At 36.7% G+C, this 25,751-nt stretch overlaps 1 protein-coding gene across 1 annotated transcript; it reads left to right on the forward strand.

Moving 5' to 3' along the window:
* Positions 1-216: 216 nt before the first annotated feature.
* On the forward strand, positions 217-25,728 carry GTF3C3 (general transcription factor IIIC subunit 3). The gene is made up of 19 exons (XM_087707608.1): positions 217-437; positions 2,957-3,059; positions 5,070-5,248; positions 5,594-5,717; positions 7,614-7,805; positions 9,282-9,447; positions 10,643-10,790; positions 11,512-11,584; positions 12,150-12,224; positions 13,290-13,393; positions 14,769-14,940; positions 17,089-17,291; positions 17,845-17,946; positions 20,094-20,220; positions 20,464-20,701; positions 21,564-21,754; positions 22,297-22,421; positions 23,658-23,810; positions 24,956-25,728. Exons 1-19 carry the CDS (start codon positions 336-338, stop codon positions 25,076-25,078), a joined length of 2,700 nt encoding a protein of 899 aa, XP_087563734.1. The 5' UTR covers positions 217-335; the 3' UTR covers positions 25,079-25,728.
* The last annotated feature ends 23 nt before the right edge of the window (positions 25,729-25,751 follow it).

The raw sequence follows: 25,751 nt of genomic DNA on the forward strand, positions 1-25,751 counted from the left end.
GTAGAGCAGTGTTTCTCAACCTTGGCTACTTGAAGATGTCCGGACTTCAACTCCCAGAATTCCCCAGCCAGCGAATGCTGGCTGGGGAATTCTGGGAGTTGAAGTCCGGACATCTTCAAGTGGCCAAGGTTGAGAAACACTGCCGTAGAGCAACCTCAGCCACGAACGCATGCGCGGTAGGCAGCGATGTCAGCGCGCCCCCCCCCCTTCTCTTCGTTCGTAGTCGGACTCTTTTCGGCGAGGGAATTGCGGTCCTTTACAAAATAGGTTCCCCGTCGTTCGCCGGAGCGGCTGTTGATAATCGGCTTACCGTTGCTCCATCAGTGCGGCATAAAATGTCGGGGTTTAGTCCCGAATTAATTGAGTACCTGGAAGGGAAAATCTCTTTCGAGGAGTTCGAGCGTCGCCGGGAGGAGCGTAAAAGCTGCGAAAGAAAGGTGAGGCCTCTTTTGCCTCGCGGATATTCGCGCTCTTGTCTAAAACAGTGTTTCTCCACCTTGGCAACTTGAAGATGACTGGACTTCAACTCCCAGAATTCCCCAGCCAGCGAACGCTGGCTGGGGAATTCTGGGAGTTGAAGTCCAGATATCTTCAAGTTGCCAAGGTGGAGAAACACTGGTCTAAAAGGATGACTGTCAGGGGTCTTATCGCCTGCACTCCCCTCATTTTCAGTAGTGTGTAATGTACTCAGGTAACCGATATCTTGCTTGCATTTTAAATAAGGATGTTGGGTCATAAAATCCTAAAAATAAGTTTAGTAGGACACGCAAGAAGGGACGTGATGGCATACGTCTTATCCATCCTTTCTTGGTGTTCGTTCGTTTTAATTAAAAACAAATGCTGGACCTAGGGCTCGTTTTCGGACCCAAAAATCCCCCTGACTACTAGTAGGATTTTCGGTGTGCGTGCTGGCTGTTTAATTCGGATTTTTGCAGCCCAGTCCAGGTGAATTTGAAGACATAATTATCAATATTATTGCTTATGTTGGGGACATAAAAGCAAGGTTTAGGTTGTGATTGTTTTGCTTTTGGGCACTTGGTTAATGCGAAATACAAGGAAATCACATTTGAGCAAAGGGACAACAAAGGGATTATTATAGCAGTAAAACACATTGTGTTACATTATAAGTTTGTGCTGGCCCTTATTCAACTGGTTCAATTTATTTAAATTGTTGTTCCATTCTGACCAATTCCGTTTAGATTGTGAAATTGTGAAAATTGTGAAAAGTTTATTTATAGGCCGCCCTTTTCCCTAAGGGGACTCAGGGCGGCTTACAACTTATGGGGAAAGGGAGTACAAACAATGACATATAAAAACAATACATAATTAAAAATAGAAACAACATTCATCATTCGGGTGGGGACGGATTACAGTCTTTAACCCCAGGCCTGACGGGATAGCCAGATCTTGAGGGCTGTGCGGAAGGTCTGGAGGGTGGTGAGGGTATGAATCTCCACGGGGAGATCGTTCCAAAGGGTCGGAGCTACTACTGAAAAGGCTCTCCTCCGCGTGGTTGCCAGTCGGCACTGACTGGCAGATGGAACTCGGAGGAGGCCTAATCTGTGCGATCTAATAGGTCGCGAGGAGGTAATTGGCAGGAGGCGGTCTCTCAAAGAAGATTGTTTAATGTAATGTTGAAAGAAATGTCCTTCTGGGTTCAGCTCCAAGTGGGGGGAAAGACACTGGAGACATGGAGACTGCTTGGAAAGATGGTTTATTGTTGGACAGGGCCACATGGCTTGAGCCCTGAACACAAAAGGTGATCACATGCTTCAATGTTGATGGAGAAGAAGAGAAGGGATGAGGGAGGGGCTTGCTAGGCTTTTTATAACCAGTTTAGTCCCACCTCTCTGTTTCCGTTCCTGTGTAAGAAATGTATTCTGATTGATTGTCAGACTCCCATGATGCCATGCAGGGAGCTACTCTCTAGGCTGTTTTGAATCCAGGTATGAGTTCTCAGATGCCATATGAGTTGACTAGAAGGCCAATATTATCATGCCTTAATCCCATCACTCTGGAGCTGAACGGGAAAACTCTTTATTATGTAAAGTGGCTAGCTCAGGCGTTAATGGCTCATTGACAAAGGGGGATGGGCAGGAAGCTGCAGGCAGCTATTCTGTCTTTTAAAACATGTTTCTTCCTTTTTCACATCCAGAGAAATATTCTGCCTTTTCAATATTTCCTAGGATATTTCATTTTTCTGGGAGAGGGCTGGATGATAACTTCCCCCAGTAAGATACACATGATTCTGTTATCCAAAGTGTAGCCAAATTTTGTTAAATCATTTTCAAAATGTGCAGTCAATTGAGGAATATGTCCTGTTAATGATATAATATCCATATACACGTAGCCTGTTTTACATTACTTAGCTTTGTTGTCTACTGACTAATTAAAGTTTTTTTTTTAAGTTGACCATTTAACTTTCATAAAAGTTAAACCCTTCCAAAATAAGTCATACAATGAAACCTCAGGTTTCATATATCATTTTTCTTAAGCAGATCTGAATTTTAGTACAGAATATTCTATTCCCAAACAGGCAGTCCTTGATTTACGACCACAATTGAACCCAAATTTTTGTTCCTAAGTAACACAGTTGTTAAGTAAGTTTTGTCCCATTTAATGACCCTTTTTGTCACAGTTATTCACTGTGAATCACTGCTGTTGTTAAGTTAGTAACATGGTTGTTAAGTGAATCTGGCCATCCCATATACATTGCTTGCCAGACTAGCACAAAAGGTGATCACATGACCTTGGAACACTGCAACTGCATAAATACTCACCAGTTGTCAAGATTCCAAATTTTAATCACATGACCATGGGGATTCTGCAATGGTTGTATGTGAAAAATGGTCATAAGGCACTTTTTCAGTATTGTTTTAACTTCGAACAGTCATTAAATAAAAGGACTACCTGTAACATTATAAAATTAATGTTATTTCCTTTTTAATCTTTACAGGGACAAAACGTACTCATTGAAGAAAATGCAGAAGACTTTGATGGACCCTCTACTTCTGGGCAAGGGATGTGTACTGAAATACAAGGACATGTGGAAGCAGAAGGTATATTTTAGGCTTATTGTTTCATTTACATTTATCCTGAACTTTGCTTTGTTGTCACATTTATAAGTTAGAAAATGGGGGTTTACTGCCACTTTGCAGTGAAAATAAATCAAAATTTCCCCAGTTTCAGAAATCTGTATCTAATACTAATTATTATTTGTTGGCCTTAATTCAAACATATATGTACGGTATATCCTTTGTGATCAGTCTACAGCATCTTGGCGCAGAGTAGGAAATTTTTGAGGTCCCAAAGGTGCTTTTTCACGAGGCAACTGGACTTTCTTCTGGTTTTGATTTAAAATTTTTGAGGTTTTCTGCTAGTTGGTGTAGAAATACAAAAAATGTGATGATCTAATAATATGATTTTCTATTATATTATTTTTCAAGCTTATCACTTTATTAATAGAAAGAGAAGGAAACCTTCTGTCCTTCAGCTCTCATCAGCCTTAGTTATTGTGGCCAATGATAACTGATGGTAGGAGATATAATCCTAATAGTTTGGGACGTACTGAATCAAAGTTGTCTCCTACCCATTTCAAATCCCCCTCCCCTAGTTTCTAGTGCTTTGAAGGATGCTCTGCTTTTTTTTTTGGATCCTTTCCAACCCCACCCCCAGATGCACTGTGTGTTGATGTATTAGTTGCAACAGGATTTGTCTGACTCGCTTGTTGCTCAAGTTTGCCAACAAGATTATAGGTTAAAAGAGAGTGACTTGACCAAAGTTACCCAGTTGGCTTTGAACCGAAGTTGGGACTAGTCTTCTGATTTCTAGTCTGGTTCTTTAACCATAAGGCCAAACTAGTCCTCCCTCACTTCAAATTCCTTGTTAGTAGGAAAACATCATTTTATAGTTTTTCATTGTATTACATTACTGCTCCATTCTTGGAGTACTTGGATCTTTTTGCAAAGCCTTTGCTTTCCTAATGCTGAAACAATGCCCTTAGAATATTCAGTAGTTCCATTAAAAAACTTAAAAATGGGAATGGGATTGATTTGGAGGACTTTTTTTCCCACTGTCAGGTTGCCAATAGTTATAGGCAGAGAAATCTTGACTAATTGTTCTGTAGCTGAAAATGATCTATAGAAACAGGGATTTTTGGGAGACTTAGACTTATATACTGCTTCACAGTTCTTTACAACCCTCTCTAAGCGATTTACAGAATCAGCATTTTGCCCCCAACAACTTGGGTCCTCATTTTACCCATCTCGGAAGGATGGAAGTCTGAGTCAACCTTGAGCCTGGTGAGATTTGAACTGCCAAATTGCAGGCAGCTGGCAGTCGGCAGAAGTAGTCTGCAGTACTGCACTCTTACCACTGTGCCACTGTGGGCTCAGTAGGTAATTAGCAGTAAGTAATAGCTATAAGTCAAATGCAAGGAGTTTTTGAATTTACTTATTTATACATGTTCAAATGATTTATATTTTTTTATTATTTTCATTAATTTTTCAATGTATTTTTTCATTAATTTATTGTTTAACTGATATTAGTTATTATAATTTATTGCATTTCTGGACAACCAACTAATACCAATTCTCTGGGAAATATAAAACTCAAGTTAAAACATATGACTACACAAACATGAAATGAAAGCAAAATAATAGTTGTCTTTATTTTTGCTGTCATGTTTTTGGGGTGAGGACTGGTAAAGATGAAATATTGTAGATTCTTGCTAATTCCTGTTATCTCCCCCAAAATCTTGCCTCTTTACTTTAAAGACTTAAATTACTCTTATTGATTCTGTGAGTATTTGATTACATTTATGTTTTAATACAAGTACTCCTTGTTTTGATACTGACAAGATGGTATTAAATGAAGCAGTTGCTAAGTGAAAATTATATGACTAATGATTGTACTTACAATTTTCCTTCAGTTTTCTTTTGCTTCTTGTTATTTCTCTTATTTGAACTGGAATTCCTTCTCTCTTTCTTTGAGGATAACTTTTATGATTTTATGACCTCCCTTTTTTTACGTGATTAATCATTATTATTAATCTTTTTCTCTCTGAGCAGAAGAGATATCAGATGGTATCAGTAAATCTGTCCATCGAGTTTTTGCTTCCATGATGGGAGAGAATGATGATGATGAAGAAGAAGAGGAGGAAGATGAGGAGATCTCTGAGCAACCTACAGCTGGCGATGTTTTTGCACTAGAGATGGTGCTTAATAGAGAGACTAAGAAAATGATGAAGGCAAGCAATATAAAAGTCATTAAAGCAAAAAAGATCTAATTGCCCCAAAGAAGGATTCTCATTCCTGTGCATTCTGAACCATCTCTTATGAACCCTTTTTGAAGCATCCACATCCTTGCTGCTTAATTGAAAATATTTATGATAGAATTTGATTAAGTGGGTTCTGTGTGGATGTCTGATATAAACTTAATATTAAATAATGTACATAGCTATTGCACAAACAACAGTTTAAATCAACAGCTCAATAAACGCCCTCAATTCAAATATATTTCTTACTAAAAATATTCCTTGTAAGTAGTAATAAAAACTGAATTTATTGAAATATATTACCAATCTGTTTTCTAGGAAAAACGTCCACGCAGTAAATTGCCTCGTGCCCTGAGAGGCCTCATGGGTGAAGCTAACATTCGATTTGCTCGAGGGGAACATGAAGAAGCCATTCTAATGTGCATGGAGATCATAAGACAAGGTATCTTTGGATGCTTCTATGGGTGAGATTTCTTATTGACCATGTTTCCTGAAAATAAGACACGGTCTTATTTTCTTTTTACCCTTGAAATAAGCGCTTGGCCTTATTTTTGAGGAGGTCTTATTGTTTTTGAGCTGCAAGAGGCGGCGAGTGTGGTCACCTCAGGGCTGCTGCTGTGTTGCAGTATTTTCGGGGAGGGCTTATTTTTGGTGGAGGGATTATTTTAGCGCATGCGCTCAAAAGCCCGATTGGGCTTATTATCTGGGGAGGTCTTGTTTTTGGAAAAACAGGGTGAGAATAAATAGAAGAGACACATAACATTAATACAAAACAGTTCAGTGTGTCATTATAGAGCTGACCTTGCATCTCTTCTGTGTTTTTATTTAAACTATACTTTCTCCTGATTTCTTTGCAACTTCTTAAATTTTCCCAATGTAGAAAATATGTGATTCAAAACCACTTTGCTCTAGCATTGATCTTTTGCTTACATTAGTGTTGTATGGTAGCATAGATGCACAAACTTAACCCATTCATAGTTTCTGAACACTTTGGACTCTCAATCTGCTATTGCCAAGCTTTCAAAAGTTTACTTTTAACATTACTTTTCAGGAATAGGAGAAATAAACCCATAAGGAAATAAATAGATATATGGTTTTAAAAACGTATTCTTTAAATTTGATGTATGACCACTTTTTGCTTTGGCTATGCTTGTGTGGAAATGTTACATTGCTGGACATTTTTAAAGCACGGAAAATGTTTTGCTTTTTTTTTTAATGAAAATTTTGGAGAAAACTAAAATATATATTGTATTTATTTTTTATATTAGCCTCTACTGATTTAAGTTCACTTTGCTGTTTTAACAATCTGCTGTACAATATGAACAGCCTAAGCTAGTTTTACATTAACTGTATTTGGCATAGCAATTAAATGTAAAAGAAGAATTAAGCCAGACAATACTGTAACTACATGTACTAATTGTGTTTTGTTCAAACGTTTTGAATATTTGCTATAAGGAGATCTACAATCTATGAAACACCAAAAGATCTAGATTCTCTTAATTTTGCCAGATTGTAAATTAGAAAAAGAAGTTGAAATAGAAAACCGTCAACCTGATAATAAAACAGTTTTATTTGAAGCCTTATTAAGAGCAGACCCACTGATCTTTAGATAAAAAGTCAGATATAGACAACTGAATCCTTTCTTTCCTACTTTAGTGCATCATGCTGTATTGCACTGTTTGTTCTCTTTAATATAGAAACTATAGTGCTAGATAAAAGCTTTCCCGTTACAATTCTCAAATAACGGAAGGTTGTTTTTTTAGTCTTTTCCTTTTTTCGGAGGGGAAAAAAGGCTTAGGGGAAAAATGGGAAAAGGTCACATTTCCCCCTAAGCCTTCAGATATTTGTAATAAATAAACTGCTTCTTTTTCTTTAAAAACTTCCCATATTTGAATTATGCTTTTGTTTGCTTTTTTAAATTAAAAGCTGCCCAACATAATATCAACAATGGCAGTCAAATAATTTAAAATTTGATAAAACGGGAGAAAGCCAATTCAAATGCTGCTGTGTTTGTGTCATGGAAGAAAGTTTGGAAAAGATCCCAATCTCTGTAACTATCTTCTCTCTAGACTACAGCATCCAAAGCAGGGTCTCACACTAAGAACTTAACAGTTGGGTGGGTCTATGCAGGAAATCCTTCTCATGCTCCTTCCAGTCTAAACTGCTACAGTTTTACAGGTCGAAAACAGTATTTTGCATTATATTCAGAAATGAGCTGCTAATCTGCCTTTAAACACTTTCAAATGATTATTGTTGCTAGGTACAGCATGTACAAATGTAGGCATTTTTATTGAAATGATTATGAATTGTAACCCATTTTTCTTTTGACACTCAACAGCTCCACTTGCTTATGAGCCGTTCTCCACTCTTGCTATGATTTATGAAGACCAAGGAGATATGGAAAAATCCTTGCAGTTTGAACTGATTGCTGCTCACTTAAATCCCAGTGACACAGAGGAGTGGGTCAGGCTAGCTGAAATGTCACTTGAGCAAGACAATATTAAACAGGCTGTCTTTTGCTATTCGAAAGGTAAACAAATTAATGTCATAGTAGATCATTTAATGATACTTGCTTTACTGTTCATTTTGCAGCAAGTGTCAAGATATTGTTTTCATTACAGATTAGTCTTTGTATTTACTCAACCTAATTTCATTCAGCTGATTTTGATGGGCATCTCATAAGTTAATTTGTTGAGATATTTAGACATAGTATATTTACAATCTCCTTGTCTTTTGTTATAACATACCAAATCAAGATGGGAAATTGATTTTGTACGAAAGTGATAGATGACCCTGATATGGCAGATAAAATGTATACAGTTTTCAAAAGCTATATGATAGCTTGCCAGTATTTTGCTAGAAAGCTTTTCAAGTACTCTGATTGAAATTATATGGGAGAATATTAAATTATAATGTCACAAAGATGTGGCAGGTAATATGAAATGAAATATAACAATTGACTTGAGGAATAATACCAATTTATCATGGCCATCTAGCATTCTGTTTATAGCATAGCGCAAGTGAAGTATATTTTAAAATCATTTTTTTTAAAAAAAGTGTTATTAAGATTTATTAAGATTTATTACAGAATAAAATTCAATAAAAATAATAAAGGGGTGAATGCAGAGTGGAAAAAAAGAAAAAAGTGTGGACTCTTTCCAATAGTAAAATATTAATATGGTTAGAACTCAACTGTTTACATTACGTATAATTATTATAAGCCAATCTTATAACTACACTGTTATAAAGTCTTCAGTCTAAATTCTGAAATTCATTTTTTTTCTATTCCAAATCTAAGAACCAGAAGCAATATTCCAATAGAAACAAGACTAAATAAAATCTCTTCGTTTATCTCATCCATTTTTTCTCCTGTTGTGAAAAATGATATATATTTATTTTTAAACATATTAATCATTCTACTATCATTGTTTATATTAACAATAACGACTATACTCCTTTCAAATTTTTAACCTTAAAATGAAGTTTTATATTCATTTTAACACACTAAATATTTCTTTAAAAATTCATCTTTACAACTGAAATAAATTCTAATACATCTTTTAAAATTTTCCTTTAATATATAAGTACATACTTTCAAATTCACTTTCAATAATATTTTGTAAGCTTTAAGAATTACTCAATCTTTAAAAATAAAAAAAATGGAAAAAGATCCATTTTCAAACCCACTTTATATAAACAAAACAATGCACTGGAACTATGTTTAAAACTACATAGGCCAAACCAATAGAAAATCAATCCTAATTTCATTTAATTTACTAACTTGTTAAATTTAAGTTATTCCCTCCATCTTATCTTTATATAATAAAATCTTGAAAATGTATGTAACGATAACAGTCTATGCAGTGTTCAGAATTTTTTTATTTATTTCATCCACTTTCAGGATGAGACGTTTATTATTTTATTTATTCTATTGTATATATTTGCATATTGCTTCCAATAATTACAAATATCAAAATGATTTATCATACCACTTCCATTTTTATAGCTCTGAAGTATGATGCTACTAATGTGCGTTATTTGTGGGAGAGATCAAATCTCTACAAACAGTTAGGGGAGCACAAACTGGCAATGGATGGCTACAGACGCATTTTAAATCTTCTGACTCCTTTTGATGGTGAACGATTTATGCTTTTGGCAAGAGATATGGCCAAGTAAGTAGAGTGGAACACTTAGTCATGCTGAACTGAACTGAAACATCAGCTTCTAATGGAGTAGCTTTTTTTTCTTCTACTTGTTGTTGGTATAGTTAATAATTGCAGGATACAGAAATGATATGTTATGATTGGTTGGATGCTTTGGAATGCAGACAGTCCTCACTTAACAGCAATGAGACTAGAATGTCCATTGCTAAACAGACAGTAAAAGAATGCAACATCATGTGATTCCATTTCCTAGCAGTGGAAATTCTGCGTGACCCGACAAATGCGCGATCGTCAAACCCGCGCCGACAAAACCGCGCCCGCCATCAACAAACAACATAATGGGACGCGAAAACAACATTATAAAGGGCTAGGGTTATAACGTTTTCGCGTCCCATTATGTTGTTTGTTGATGGCGGGCACGGTTTCATCAGCGCGGATTTGACGATCGCGCATTTGTTGGTGAACTGAAATTCTGTCATTCCCAATTGCCATTGTTAAAGAAATCATCCTGAGTTAAGTGAGAGATCCCATAGTTGCTTTTGTGACTTCTGCCAGATTCCCCATTGGCTTGCTTGTTTGAAATTGATTGCAGATGGCAATCACATGACCGCAGGATGTTGCGACATCACAAAGTGGGTGCCAAGCCCATGGATTGTGATCACCCCTTATCTTAAGTCATGGTTTAGAGAGGTATGAATTCAGCTAGCTTTGCTCTAGGCTGGTCTATTATCACTATCTCTCCTTCTTTGGTATTGGCTGTAAGAAAGAATGCTAAAAGTTTTTGCTTTCACTTTTGATAATTACATTTTGCAAAGGTTTACAAATTTGTGGCTTTAGGCTAATTATCATGATTTAGAATTTTGGGTTTCACCAGCATAATAGGGTATCATCAATCAGATCTTCTCCTGTGATCAATCACAGCTTCTTGAATGGGTTGTATATTGGTGAAATTACATTAATTTTCTTGCTGAACCTGATTTTGGATAAAACTTATAAACTATGAGTTGAAGAATCATGACTTGCTTTTAAGTTTACAAACACAAAAGTACCATGATTTTGATATTCACAATAATAAATAGTGTTTTTCAATGAGGATTATTGTTTTTCTTGCCCAGAAAATATTGTAATAATTTGTGTATGTTTAATGCAGAAGATGTATTACTATTTACATTTACTATTACCCAATTACTAATGTATTCCACAGAAGTTATTATGAAGCAAATGATATCACTGCTGCTATTGAGATAATGGAAGAAGCTTTTATGAAACATCAAAGCCTTGTATCCATGGAAGACGTTAATATAGCTGCTGAGCTGTATATTTCCAACAAGCAGTATGATAAAGCATTAGCAGTAAGCATATTAAATTAATCTATTTGCTGTCTGTTTATAATATAATGAGTATATAAATGCATATGCATAAAGAGGTGCACTTTCTAATACTGTTATTCAAGGAATTAAGATTGCCCTTCTACCAGTTGAGTTGCCTCTTACTATGAGGATTCCAGAGGAATAGTTGTTGAAAAGAGTATGTCTCCCCAAGTTGCACGCAGAATATCAGCTTCTCCCAGCTCTCTGGACCAGAGAGTCTCAGTACGTAGAGAGAAACGGAGAAGATCTTTTGTTCTGCTTTTGGATGAGTTGTCGTTTTCTGGAATTAGAACATTCTGTGTTGCTCTAAAGCTCTTGTCTTTGTCCTCTTGTCCAAAGTTATGGGTCAGGATTAACTTTTCTTTGGAGGTTAATTGAGCATGCCAGAGCCATATTTTATGCTGAAGTGAACTTGTGCTAGTGATCTCTATACAACTATGTTGCATTTAGGCTATTGCTAGAGAGGAAGTGGCGAGACTTCATATTTCTTACATCTTCTTTTAATTTTTTCCCTGTTAGGCATTATTCAGTGACCTTCCCCATACTTTCTGAGTTATTTCATCCCTGTAGTGACTCTGTGTCAGTTGCTGCTTTGAATCATTAAATTACCTCTTAGTTCTCACTACTTTTCTTCTTAAATTGCCCTTTTCTAGGTTCATTCATTTTATTCCTTGACAACCAAAATCATTTCTCCTCCTTTTAGGTTATTACAGACTGTTCAGGAATTGTACTCGAAAAGCAAGAAGCAGAAAAAGATTCTTCAGCAGATAAAAACGGTATTAGAGTGATTGAGGACCATGCGTTGAACTCTATGTGGAACAGTTAATCTTCTGAAATAGTCAGGTTTTCTGATGTTATTAGAGATGTGCTATTAACTCTTTCCTGCCAATATAGTAGTTAATAATAAATACACATAGTCTTTATAAATAACAGTAACAGAGTTGGAAGGGACCTTGGAGGTCATCTTGTCCAACCTTCTGCGCATGCAGGAAACTTATACTATTTTTGATAAATGAAATAGTCTTTTCTTAAAAGCCTTCGGTAATGGGGCACCTGCAACTTCCAAAGGGAATTTGTTCCATTGGTTGATTGTTCTCACTCGTTAGCAATTTTCTCTTAGTTCTAGTTGCTTCTTTCCTTTATTAGTTTATATCCATTGTTTCTTGTCTTACCTTCAGGTGGTTTGGTAAATAGGTTTCTTCCCCTCTTCCTTTATGTGTCCATTGATAAAAGACTATTGATGAGTAATTTTATATGGCGTAATTTTATATTTATTGAATGATTTTCATAAGCTCAGTATATGCTTTATTTTTCCTGTTCTTCCCCCTTGTTCCATGGTAGAGGCAATGGAAAGTCAGGAAGATCCAGGAACAACAATTAATCAGCAAGAATATGTGCCTGGAACCAATTCCGCATGTGAGTATGCAATTCTGCATCTTAAAAATTGCTGAGATGAGCAATTTGCGTATCTTTCAGGATATAAATAAATAGGACATAATAGTGGCACTGTATAAATAAATGCAGCTGGTTCTTGTTGCTGTAAGCAGATTGTTTTATTTTCATTTTTCAGCCCTCTTTCTTTCCATAAATTCACTTCTGTAATACATTTATTAAGGTTAGCTGTCCACATGCAGTCCTGCCAGCTGGTTCCTTCCGCTGTGCCCCATGAAAGTTAGAAAAAGCTGCACTGAATTGTTTAAAAATTGCTGGATTATAATCCTCCAGACACTGTCATCCAGCCTGAAAATAAGCACTGAGATATTTTATAGGTTTGTTCCAATATTAACAAAATCAGAGGATATGGGCAAATTATATATTAAGGCTTAGACAACATAGGAACACCTGCTTCAAGGCTCAGAAAAGGACATTGCAAATACTGTATGTCAGTGTGTCTAATCCTATTAACTGTATGGAATAGGCTTTGTGAATGTGGTTTGTTTTCCTTTCCTCTTCACATCACCTTATATTGGGAAAACGAGTAAATAAATAAAAATTGGATAAATACACATAAAAGAGAAACGAATAAAATAAAGAGTACTAAGTCTAATGCATTCCTGTGTTTGAATATTTATTCTTGCTACAGATTGAATTCTTTCACATTTATTCTGAGACAAATGTATCTGATGAAAAACATATTTTTGTGTGCAGAAATAAAATCTATTAATGGTTCAAAACTCCCCCTTTGAAATTGTGGATTACAGGTAGTCCTCATTCTAGTGACTTGTTTCCAGTTACGCTGGTGACAAAAAAGTAATTTTGTGACTAATCTTCACATTTATGTTCGTCACAGGTCTGTAGAGCAAGGGAAAGCTGTAGTAAAATTATAACCACGGTCATAGTTTCACTTAGTGACTGCTTCACTTGACAGCTGAATTGTCATTAAATAAGGACTGTCTGTATTTATTTGGAGAATGTAGTTGAAAAATATACATGATATATTGTAAAATATTTAGAAAATGTAATTATGCTGTTATTTTCTAGCTTCAGAAAAAATTACATGCTCTATACCTGATGGTGTTCCCATTGATATCACTGTGAAACTCATGGTGTGTTTGATTCACCTGAATATCTTGGAGCCTCTCAATGTAAGTAAAGAACCAAATAAAGAAAAATATAAATAATTTAATACGCAATCTAATTTGTATTCTGTTGAAGCAAAAACTGAATGAACTCGAAAGTCTGTACTAGTTAATTTAGAATTTTAATTAAACTAAGGAATTTTCCGTTTTGAAAACACCTCAGTTTGCTACGTGCCTTTATGGAATTGCTCTTGAAAAAGCAGACATTTAAGTAAACCCTAAGCTACCTTTTCTTTTTTAAAATATTCTAGTGGTAAACTATAATTTTACATAGAAAAAAGTTGGGCAATTCCAGGGAGTTCTTGTAGTGAACTCTCTGGAATGAGTGGGAATTCAAGATCCAATTGCTACAAGCTGTAGGATACACTTACACAGACTTTGTTTCAGGTTTGGAGCTGGTGTGGGAAAGACCAGACTCTCCAAAGGGATCTGGTGGGCAAGGAAGGATGAAATCCATAGGGAGAGCTAGATCCACTAGGATGACTTTTCTTGAACCTTTTCTTTCTCCATTAGAAATGGAGAATTGGATAATTGGAGCAACTTAGAAACACACACATGGAGAGCCCACAGGAGTTGTCTAAGGCTAGTAATTTGTATATGCCCATATTTGTATATATTTTATTACAGTAAAAATCTGGGGCATTTCACTTTTGATACTGCGTTGGTATTCCATCTGGCTATACAAATCTAAAAGTTGAAGTATGTTCGCTTCTAATTTTCAATATCTCTAAACTTATTACCTCGATTAGTTTGCAGTTAAAAATATTAAGAGTGGAAGTATGAGTTAGCATGGGCTTGGGAGGGGATCAGTTTATGAAATTTGTGAGTTGGGTTAATATTTGCAAAACCAGAATCATCCTCAGTGGGTCTCTTAAGCAAAAAAAAACATGCTTATGCATCTCATCAAATCCAACATAGTGTAATTCCATAGAAAAACATTTTATGTTCCCGTTACAGTACTATTATTTATAAAAGTAACTACGTCTAGCTCAGTAGGCAGTCCCTGTAAGCAGAGTCTAAAGACTTGACTAGTAAAAAGTGAACCAGAATTTCCCTTTTTAGATTGATTTGATCGAAGTATTTGTGCCTTAGAGGCACTGTAGGAATAATTCATATGTTGTGCATTTTTCAAAGTATCTTTAAAGCTAGGATACTTTAATAGTAATATTTGGCTTTGAAATTGTTAGGGCAAATCTGCAGCCTTCCAAGCTTAATGTCTTCCAAATTCTCTGGTGTTTATCATACATACATAGATACATGCATGTTTTTTTCTAATGTTTCAAGGAGATACAAGCTTAAATCTTCTGCTTAGTGTTCCCGACTTAAGAAGCAACAAATCTGTTTCTTTAGTTGTATTCTTAATTTTGCTCTTCTTTGCAAGTTCCTTTTGACTATCTTAGTGGAGCAGAATCCTGAGGATATGGGAGATTTGTATCTTGATGTTGCAGAAGCATTTCTTGATGTTGGAGAATACGATTCGGCCCTCCCCCTCCTGAGTTCCCTGGTGTGCTCTGAAAGATACAATTTAGCTGTTGTTTGGCTCCGACATGCAGGTAACTGCTTCCTCCTAGTATGTGATAAGTTATTTTCTGGCTCAGTAACACGTGTTGCATTTCATAATTTAAAGTTGCAGTTGAGTGGGCACTTTGCTGGGAACTACCCCAAGGGGACATCGAATGGGACTCTATTCGTGAGTTTTCAAAGGGATGTTAGATTTTTCTTGGCACTAAACATTCATATGCATTTTTGTTCATATGTTGTACGTTTGCATATTATTTATGACTTGATTATGGACAAGATTTTTAGATGTATGCATCAATCAATTTTGAAAGACCATTTATTTAAAACATAATATTGGAGAATAGCTGCAATTTTTTAACAAAATATTATTCCTAAGTGTACTAAAATACACACACCCCAAACTAAATGTTAGTTAAAACTAAAGAATAAATGCGTCCCATGTACTTCCCTCTGCTTTCCCCTAGCAAAATAGCCTTGTTAAAAACTTCTATCTGCCTGTTCTGTAAATTGTTGTCCATGATATCAAAAAAGCCTGATGTCAACTTTCTATGTTGGCATTCCATGCAGAGCATCAGCGGAGCCGGATCTCAGATTACAGTAGCTGGGTTGAGATGAATAAAGCTAAATAAAGATAACGTGATTTATTGACAAAGACTGAAAGGAGGGAAGAAACACGGGCAAAGTTTAAAAGCAGATAAAGAAAGCAAAAAAGATGGCTGTGAATACACTGCTTTTTGTATTACAATATCGGGTGGCTTATTATGAAGTTGCTTTCATTAAGGGCACATCAGCCCAGCCATAATAGTTGTATCTACAATTTGGCTGAATGGGGCATTACAGTAGCATGTTATGTAGCCCTTAATTACTTAATAAAATGATCACAATTGGCTTCTCAGCAATATGTGCCCTTAAAAGCTCTGACTTAACCCTGAAAGTCCCACATCTTAAATTCTATTATCTGTTGGCTTGATTTTTGGCCTGTTAGCTATTTCTTGAACAAAATAATTGAAGTATGTCTGTCTGTTATTATATGTAATTAGTAATTAATGTACCTGATTATTGAATTAAGTTCAAATTAATGTCTAAAAACAAGCTGCCCAGGTTCAGATTTTTTCAGGTTCATAAATCTAGCAGGTGACCGTAGTCATTCTTTCTATTTATTAGTATATAATAATGCTAACTTATTTTACAAAATAGTGGAAGATATACTGAGGTACCATAAAGTGCTTAGAACCTATAACTTTTTGATTGCTGCTGTGTCATATTAACGAACATCACTTGTTCTCTTTAAGTAATGTGCATGAAGCTGTATCAGCAAACTGCTGTTCCTTAATGATAATGTTTTGGAGTCTCATCATTCTCCTGTATGGTATTTTTTAATAAACAAGATCGATGGGCATAGCTCCCCCACCCCCGCTACCTACCTATACTCATGTTTCTTAATTATTACAATCCCTAACTCCCACTAACATCTTCCCTATGGTGCCCATGTTTTGTCTGGCTCCCTTCTTCTAAGATAAGAGAGAGGCATTCAGTAGCAGTGTCCATGTGTAGAATCATAGGTGTTAATTATATTTGTGACCACTTTAACTGTGGAAACTGAAAGTTATAGACAGGATTTAAAGAAATTCTTGTATGACAAATTAAATTAAAAATTCTGTTCTACCTCTTCAGAACACAAACTATTTTGTACATGCTTCAAGGTGCTAGTCGTTACTTTTAAAGCCCTACATGGTATCGGACCTGGGTACTTGAGAGACCGCCTCCTGCCAATTACCTCCCTACGACCGATCAGATCCCACAGATTAGGCCTCCTCCGAATTCCATCCGCCAGCCAGTGCCGACTGGCAAATCCCCGGGGGAGGGCCTTCTCTGTGACTGCTCCGGCCCTCTGGAACGATCTCCCTGTAGAGATCCGGACGCTCACCACCCTCCAGGCTTTCCGCAAAGCCACGAAGACCTGGTGGTTCCGGCAGGCCTCGGGCTGATGAATTTCCAGCCCCACTTGAAATGTTATGACTGTTGTTGTTTTTACTCTGTCTGTCTTTTGTCCTATTTGTATCCCCTTCCCCCCTTTGGTTGTTAGCCGCCCCGAGTCCCTTGGGAGTGGGGCGGCATACAAATTAAATAAACATTCAAACATTCAACATATTTTTAAAAAAATGTCCTTTCCTTGCTAGAATGCTTGAAAGCGCTGGGCTATATAGATCGTGCTGCAGAGAGTTATGCCAAAGTGGTTGACCTTACCCCTTTGCATCTGGATGCAAGGATCTCTCTTTCTACCCTACAACAGCAATTGGGCCGGCCTGAGAAAGCTCTAGAAGCACTTGAGCCCATGTATGATCCGGATACCCTGGCACAGGATGCCAACGCTGCTCAGCAAGTAAGCATGTATCTTATGGTGTGAACTCTATTCTGAAGTCTTGAGGCGTGGCACGACATAACCGCGAACGTCAAAAGCGTGCCGACAACACCGCGGCGCTAAAACCGTGAGATGTCAAAAGCGCGCCCACAACAGCGCGCCCACAACAGCGCGCCGACAGAAGCGCGATTTAACTTAAGGTAAGGTTTAGGGTTAGGTTTAGGGTTAGGTTTAGGGGTAGGTTTAGGGTTAGGTTTAGGGTTAGGTTTAGGGTTATTTTTAGGGTTATGTTACAGCGCGCTTCTGTCGGCGCACTGTTGTCGGCGCGCTGTTTTCACGCGGTTTTGACGGTGCGGTTTTGTCACCGCGCTTTAGTCACACGTGCTTTAGTCTACCGCGGTTTTGTGGTGGAACCGTCTTGAGGTGGGAGGGCTAAATCGCTCAAAGAATGAAACAAGATGCTGGAATGAAAAAAAAAATGTCAGGAGGGAACAGTCGCCTTTTCCCAAGATCTGGGATCCAGATAGAAAGCAGCTAAAGTTCTTGCCTTTGTAACCCAATTTTCTGTATTTAGGAATTAAAATTGCTGCTTCACCGATCAACATTGCTGTTCTCTCAGGGCAACATGTATGGCTATGTAGATTCTTTGCTCACCATGTTAGCCATGCTGTTAAAGGTAAGTTAATTTTTATATCTCTTCTCTCCCCCTGCTCATGTTTTTCTTTCTCATCTACTTTAATGATAAAGACTAGGATTCTTAATGCCCAACAATTTCCCTGATTACTTGGTCCCCAATGTAGTATTTCAGAATCCTTCTTAAGTGGTTACAGGAGATGCCATTATTCAAGCTAACGCTGTTCTATTAGAGAAGATCTGTGATTTCATGTCATCTATGATAGCTATAAGTTTCATACTGTCATCACACTAATTTATAAAGCAGGGCATACCCTCAAGTCTACTTTTTGCTTTAAGATATGGAGGGAGCGACATAATATTAGTGGGGGTTATAGTTACCTTGCTTGATTTATTCAAGCTGGTCAAAAGAGTTTAATTGGTTAGGAGCTGGAGTAAAGCCATTTTACTCTAGATAAGACAATGATCTGTTTTCTTCTGAAGAAGCTATTATAGATCTATAAGATTAGGCTAATAGATTACCAGATACAAGTACCCTGTTTTTTTAGGCAAAGATCTGTCAAAATAGCTGCAGATTTTTGGTTCCACCACAAAACCGCGCCCGACTAAACCGCGTCGCTGACGTCAACAGGGCGACAACAGCGCAGAGACAGAAGCACGCTGTAAACCCTAAACCTAAAATTAACCGCTAAACCTAAACCTAACCTCCCTAAACCTAACCCTTAACCTAACCCTAAACCTAATCCTAAACCTAAACCTAAACCTAACCCTAAACCTAACCCTTACCTTAAGTTGAATCGGCTTGCTTTTAAAGCGCTATTTAAAGCGCCCTTCTTTCTCCGCGCTGGGTGTTGTCGCCCTGTTGATGACATCAGCGACGCGGTTTAATCGGGCGCGGCTTAGTCGAGAGCGGTTTTGATGGGTCACGCAGATTTCTTAGAGAATAGTTATTATCTCAGTTCTTTTCATCCAGGTTCAGTCCTGGTGTCAAGACAGAATCAGCTATAGCCATTCTAATGTTTTGCTTTAAAGGAATGCAACTTTTGATATTACTGTCTGTAGCATACAGAATAGCAGACTTGGGAGGGACCTTGGAGGTGTTCTAGTCCAACACCCTGCTCAAGCAGGAAACACTACAGCATTTCAGACAAAGAAGTTGTCCAATCTCTTCTTTAAAATCTCCAGTATTGTAGCCCCTACAATTTTTGGAAGCAAGTTGTTCCACTGTTTAATTATTCTAACTGTCAGAAAACGTATTCTTAATTCTTGGTCGGTTTTCTCCTTGATTACTTTGTATACCAATTATGCCCTTTTCTGGAAGCAAATGTCTAATCATAGTTCATACCCTAGTCATCATAGACTTTAGATGATTGTAATCTATACTATACAAATTACTATAGTGCTCACTCCAGAATTTAGAGTTATGGAAGAGGGTAGGCGTCAGATTGCTGATTGGAACATGCATATAAGATTGCTGTTGTTATAAGTGTAGTTATTGTTTCAGGTTAAGGATTTAATTTGGTATATAAGATTGCAAACAATTTGAAGCCAAGAATTCTTTCATCACTATAGATTTAATGAAAGGACTCCTTTGAGGGTGCCAACAGGTACTCTGTCTGAAGTGTGTGAGGTCCCTGTTTTCCCCTTTTTAGGTATCTGATAAAGACTATGAATTTTGAAAAAGTATTTTTGTCTTTTTTCCCCTCCCACCTATTTTAATACAAATGTTTAATATTGTTTTGTGTAATTGTTTTGTAATTATTTTAATAGCTTTTATGTAACTCTCTTCAATATGAGATTGTATAGGAAATAGCATAAAAGTATACATTAAATAAATGTGTGGTATTTAGTACATGTGGCAGAATACGAGAAAAAGTATTATACATTTAAAAGGTAACGTGTGCAGTTTTGTTTTTTACAGATGTGGGTCTTTCTGTATTGAACTGTAACAGTTGTATCTATGGGTGACTTCAGACAACGAAAATTTATGGTTTCTAATCAATTTTAATCGGCTTTGTAATTGGATCAAGCCAACTGTATCATAGATCTTTGGCACTTTTTATTGTTCACTTTGTTAAGTCTGGGATGCAGTTACAAACTGAAAAAAATCAATAAACTATTTGAAAGCAAAGAATGGGCTACTGTAAGGTCTTTCTTTTTTCAGATGTGTTTTAAATGTTCAACTTGCAGGTAGCCATGAACAGAGCTCAGGTGTGTTTAATATCTAGCTCAAAATCGGGAGAAAGACATCTCTATCTTATAAAAGTTTCAAGAGATAAAATCTCTGATAATGATGACCAAGAAACAACAAAAAAAGGTAAGACAATTTAAATTGTTCAAATTGTGGAAACAGTTGTCTACTGCAGTTGTTGATAAACTGGCCTTTGTTAAATACGCTTTGAGCCAATTTTTCAGTGATAATAGGCTTTTTGATATTCCTTCAGTTTTATTGAATCCACACGTTAACCTCTACTTCAGACTTTTATTAATGTTTTCAATTATGTTTTCGTTTTATGTTCTGTCTGTGTAAAAATTAACTGTAGTTTATGGTTGACTCTAGCTATATTTTTGGTGCTTACAAGTGTTCTGACAAAAGAGGATTGGTGGAACCTTCTCCTTAAGGCAATCTATGCATTGTGTGACCTTACGCGATACAAGGAGGCAGAACTGCTTGTGGATTCCTCTCTGGAATATTATTCATTCTATGATGATCGGCAGAAGCGCAAAGAACTGGAATACTTTGGTCTCTCGGCAGCAGTTTTAGACAAGAATTTTAGAAAAGCTTATAATTATATCAGGTAGGTCATTCCAACAATCACATTGGGTTAAGGCAGTGGTTCCCAAACTTGGCAACTTTAAGACTTGTGGACTTCAACTCCCAGAATTCTCCAGCTGGAGAATTCTGGGAGTTGAAGTCCACAAGTCTTAAAGTTGCCAAGTTTGGGAACCACTGGGTTAAGGCAAAATCATTTCAATATCTCTTTAAATTAAAACCTTGTTACTGATATGGTATTTTTCTAGATAATTTAGATCTTTTGTTTCTACCGAGAACTCAAGCAAAGCACCTACCTATGTGCCATATCTTCAGAATACCATATTTTCATCTCCTCCTGCAGAGTTAAATAAATTTAGTGTTGGTGAAATAATCATTTTAGTTGAAGGGTCTAGTGATGCATTTTGTCTGTTGAAAGAGACTAGTTCTAGGTCAAGTAATATAGTGGTGAGTGGTCTGGGCTGGCTTATTTTGAGTGTAATTCTGTGAATTGAGCCTCCGTGTGGAACATGCTCATTATAGGAAATATACAAAAGGGATGGAAGAGCCGAGGTGGCGCAGTGGTTAAATGCAGCACTGCAGGCTACTTCAGCTAACTGCAGTTCTGCAGTTCGGCTGTTCAAATCTCACCGGCTGAAGGTTGACTCAGCCTTCCATCCTTCTGAGGTGGGTAAAATGAGGACCCGGATTGTTGGGGGCAATATGCTGACTCTGTAAACCGCTTAGAGAGGGCTGAAAGCCCTATGAAGCGGTATATAAGTCTAACTGCTATTGCTAACTGCTATTGCCATGTTGTTACTGGATCACACGGTTATCCTCCGTGATTATAGACTGATTTTTTTTCTATCATTTACAAGCAGTCTGAAAAGCACCTGTTTCTTTTGTAGGATAATGGTAATGGAACATGTCAGTAAGCCTCAGCTTTGGAATATCTTTAACCAAATCACCATGCATTCCCAAGACGTCCGGCACCATCGCTTCTGTCTACGATTACTGTTGAAGAACCCAGACAATCATGCACTGTGTGTTTTAAATGGCCACAATGCTTTTGTATCCGGTTGTTTCAAGCATGCCCTTGGTATGTTTCTTACTGTTATTAATTTAAAAATTGCAATTGCAGTGTGTGGAGATGTACGTAGAATTATGTCTTGTGTATTTGGAGATAGGCCATATAAAACTGGAATATTATAAGCTGTGGTTTTACTATTTTGCAAAAACAAAATTGGAGAATAGCTGCAACCAATGCTTTGGATTAAACCATTTCACCCGAGCGAGGGCCAAACTATGATGAAACAGCAGAGGGCATCCTTGGGCATAAGTAATGAACAACAACCGCATCAACATGCCTTGTGATAAACAAGGACTTTGTGATTTATCATTCCCATCTTGCCCATATGTAGTTTTCCTACTCATTAACAATAGGCAAACACAACTACAGCCGTTCTGTCAAAATTTCAGACATGCCCACTGGCCCAAAACAGCTGTTGTTTTTTTTAACTTCAAAAAATAAAATGGTCCATAGATGTATTGCTGCTTTTAATTGTTTTGAAAGCTTTTTCAGTAAAATATATCCAGTCATACGTGACATTCCAAAAATCTTCGCTGCTTATTTCTTTGCAGGGCAATATGTACAAGCATTCCGTACTAACCCAGATGAACCCCTGTACAGTCTTTGCATAGGCTTGATTTTCATCCACATGGCATCTCAGAAATATGTTTTAAAAAGACATGCCCTCATAATACAGGTGTGTTGTCTTTCTCTCACAACTTTCGTGTACAAACCCTTACCTCATCTTAAATGGTATAAAATTCCTTTAAAATTTATTTAGGCAAGTCTTCAAGAATTGACCGTAAAAATAATCCATATATTCTTGTAAAAGTTATCTTGCATGAAATATCTTTTATGTGGCGCTGGGTTGTAAGCAGGTTAATCAGTATTACCAGTCGTACTGGGAATGTGTAATTTGTTTTTCAGAAGAAAAGATAATTAACCAACTATCAGGCCTGCAGCCAGTTCCATTTAAGATCTTTGGCCTGCCACACACTCTTTACTACGCTGTTTCATTAGTGGGAAAATGGGAGGGGGAATAGTAAGGTGTAGAATGTGTTGTTTTCAAAATAAAAAAAAAATCCTTTCTAAATATCAAGGTCATCTTTTGTCTCTGCACCTGACCGGAAGTGGATGGGTGGAAATGCCAGCGTAGCATAGGAAGGTTGGACCATGTGATGGGCTTGTGGGTGTGGGGACAAGATCATGAACTTTCCCGGGAAGCTTTCAGATTCGGGTTTATCGCAGATGTACCAACATGTCTCTCTTAATAAATTGGAACTTTGAGGAAAGCTCTGCCTTGAACTCTGATTTAATTAATCTGGAGGATATTTGGAACGCTGACACCAACAATCTCTGTCAATTAATCCCATTAATGTTTTATTATCCACATTTTCCAAGACTTATAAACTAGTGCAGTTTAATAGTCTTATTGGTGGGAGATTTACTACTGCAAAATGTTTTGTGGAATATTTATGGGGACTGATTAAATGCTATCAAGTTGGTGTCAACTCCTTAGTGAGCACATAGACTTTCTCGATACTGCGGGTTCTCCTCTTTCCTTCCTTCCATCCTTCCCAAAACCCTTTTCCAGAGAGCTAGATCTTCACATAGTATGTTCAAAGTAAGGTAATTTGAGCTTCATCATTTGTGCCTCAAAAGACAATTCTGGGTTGATTGTTCGATAATCTATTTGCTTTCTTGGCTGTCTTTGGTTCCTCAGAAGTCTCCTCCAACACTAAATTTCCAAAGCATCAATTCTCTTCCTAGTCCAGCTTTTGCTTCCATAGTGCATCATAAGGAATAATATATTTTACTGTATTTAATGGTGGCCATATGTAAATTTAAGTCTGACAGTATTACTTCTGATGTTTCGATTGTTAACTTGTAATTTTTAATTTTTGCAATAGTGAAGTTTTCCTTTTGTATTTAGGGGTTTTCATTCCTGCAACGGTACCTGAGCCTTCGTGGTTCTTGTCAAGAATCTTATTACAACTTAGGACGTGCCCTTCATCAACTGGGATTAGTACATCTTGCTATTCACTATTACAAAAAGGCCCTGGAATTACCTCCATTGGTCCTAGAGGTACTGTGTGGAACAGCATTTGATTAGGATTTGAATGTTAAGACGTGTGAACATTCTCACGAAGTGCCAACCTCTATAGGCTCACGTGTTCCTATATCCCCCCTTTCCAATTCTGTTTTCATCACCAGTAAAAAACAGAACATGCATATCCATGTTGGCATCTTTGGATAGTTATACAAAGGTGTTTATAAAATATTTATGGTTTTAACTCTCATGTGTGTTGTTAATTTAAACGTGAGAAAACCATAGATATATTATAAAGTGAATGTCAACTGCCTCATGGCCTTCTTGATGAAAAGCAATAACAAATCAGCATTTGACAAGCTGCCATTTCATTTGGAACACCCCCTCTCCCCCCCAACCATCCACAGTTTCAATTTGGCCATTCATATCCAGTGCCAAATTTCTTCCCTTTTATGACTTAAGTATTTATGGTTTTCCTGATAATGCTGTTTCAATTCTTCAAAATGTTTAGAGGGAGCCTGTTTTGCATTCTCCGACCTATCTCACAAAGCATTTATGATTCAAACTCTGCCCTGAAATTTAAGAAAATTGTTATTAAAACCGTTTTATTACTGTTCCAAGCATAGTCGCATGCCATTTAAATCCTTTGAAAAGGCCAAGCAGAATATAGTCAATTTTGCAATGTGCTGAAGTAAGAGATTTATCCCTTATTTATAGTTGTTTTAGAAGATTCCAGAAAATGTAATTGCCACATTACATTTCCATGTGCAGGATTTTTTCCAAAATTAAACTATTCTAAAGATTTGGATTCAGGGAAAGACAGTGTCTATGTTTATTGCTGACTGGAAACTGCTTTGCCCATAATTAGAAAAAAATCAACTTATAATTTATAGTTTTGATGATTAGATAGATTAATAAGAGTAGAGTTATAATTCTGTGTATAACTGCTGTAAAGCAGATTGGCAACTTCTTTTTCTTTTCTATTTGTCTCCTTTTTTCCTTTCTTGCACTTTTAGCTTTCTCTGTATTTTTATTTTTCTTAGTTTGTATTAGTTTTTAAACTTTCTTTAAAATGTTTAAAAATAAATTTTAAATTCATATATATATGAATTTATGTATATGAATTCTGGGGAAAAGTTATTTTGTGACAAGTTAAAAGAGATTTTTCTCCTTTAAACTAGGGAATAGAAGCTGACCAGACAGACTTACGAAATGATATCGCTTTCAATTTGTCGCTCATTTATCAGAGCAGCGGAAATATTCGAATGGCTCGCAAACTGTTGTATACATATGGAACTGTATGAGGACAAAGTTATACACGGTCACTGAGATGAATTCCTTTCCTTGATTCTATGGGGAGACTTGGAAGAGACTGATGGAAGAATGGTCAAGACTGAGACATCATGAATGGACTCCAGCCTTTGAATTATATAATTCAACACTCTGATTCTCCTTAAAACTGAATGAGAAATACAAGAAGACTTAAAACTTCCTCAATAGAAGAAGTCTGAGAACTTGATAGAGTTGAAGGTTGAGCTGTTTTCCTTTGGGAAACTTAATCCTAACCGTCTAACCAATGACCAATTTGAATCTGTACAGGAATCAAGAACATTCTCAGCTTTTTGATACACAAACCTTATTCCAGAAGAGTACTGACTCTTACTTACCTTTACAATACCAATGTTTAGGCCAAGGTTGGGATTGTCATGCCTCTTGTTCTATTACAGTACATGATTGTTTATAAGAATTATGAATTCTTACGAAAATGAAAATGGAAAATAAAAAAAACACATTTACAAAGAATTATGAATTCTTAGCAACTTCTTCTTCATTTGGAAGAAATGAAGACTCAAATTGTTATGCATGTTTTTCTTATTTAAAAAGGAGACAGAAGAGAAACTGTTTTACTGTTCATTAATTTCAGGATATGATAATAAAACAAAGGCCAAAATCAGGTTCTTTAGACCAAGTTCTATT

This window comes from Thamnophis sirtalis, unplaced genomic scaffold (assembly GCF_051295495.1).
Source record: "Thamnophis sirtalis isolate CommonGarterSnake01/CBP01778 unplaced genomic scaffold, rThaSir2_p1.2 scaffold_1, whole genome shotgun sequence".
Lineage (NCBI taxonomy): Eukaryota > Metazoa > Chordata > Lepidosauria > Squamata > Natricidae > Thamnophis > Thamnophis sirtalis.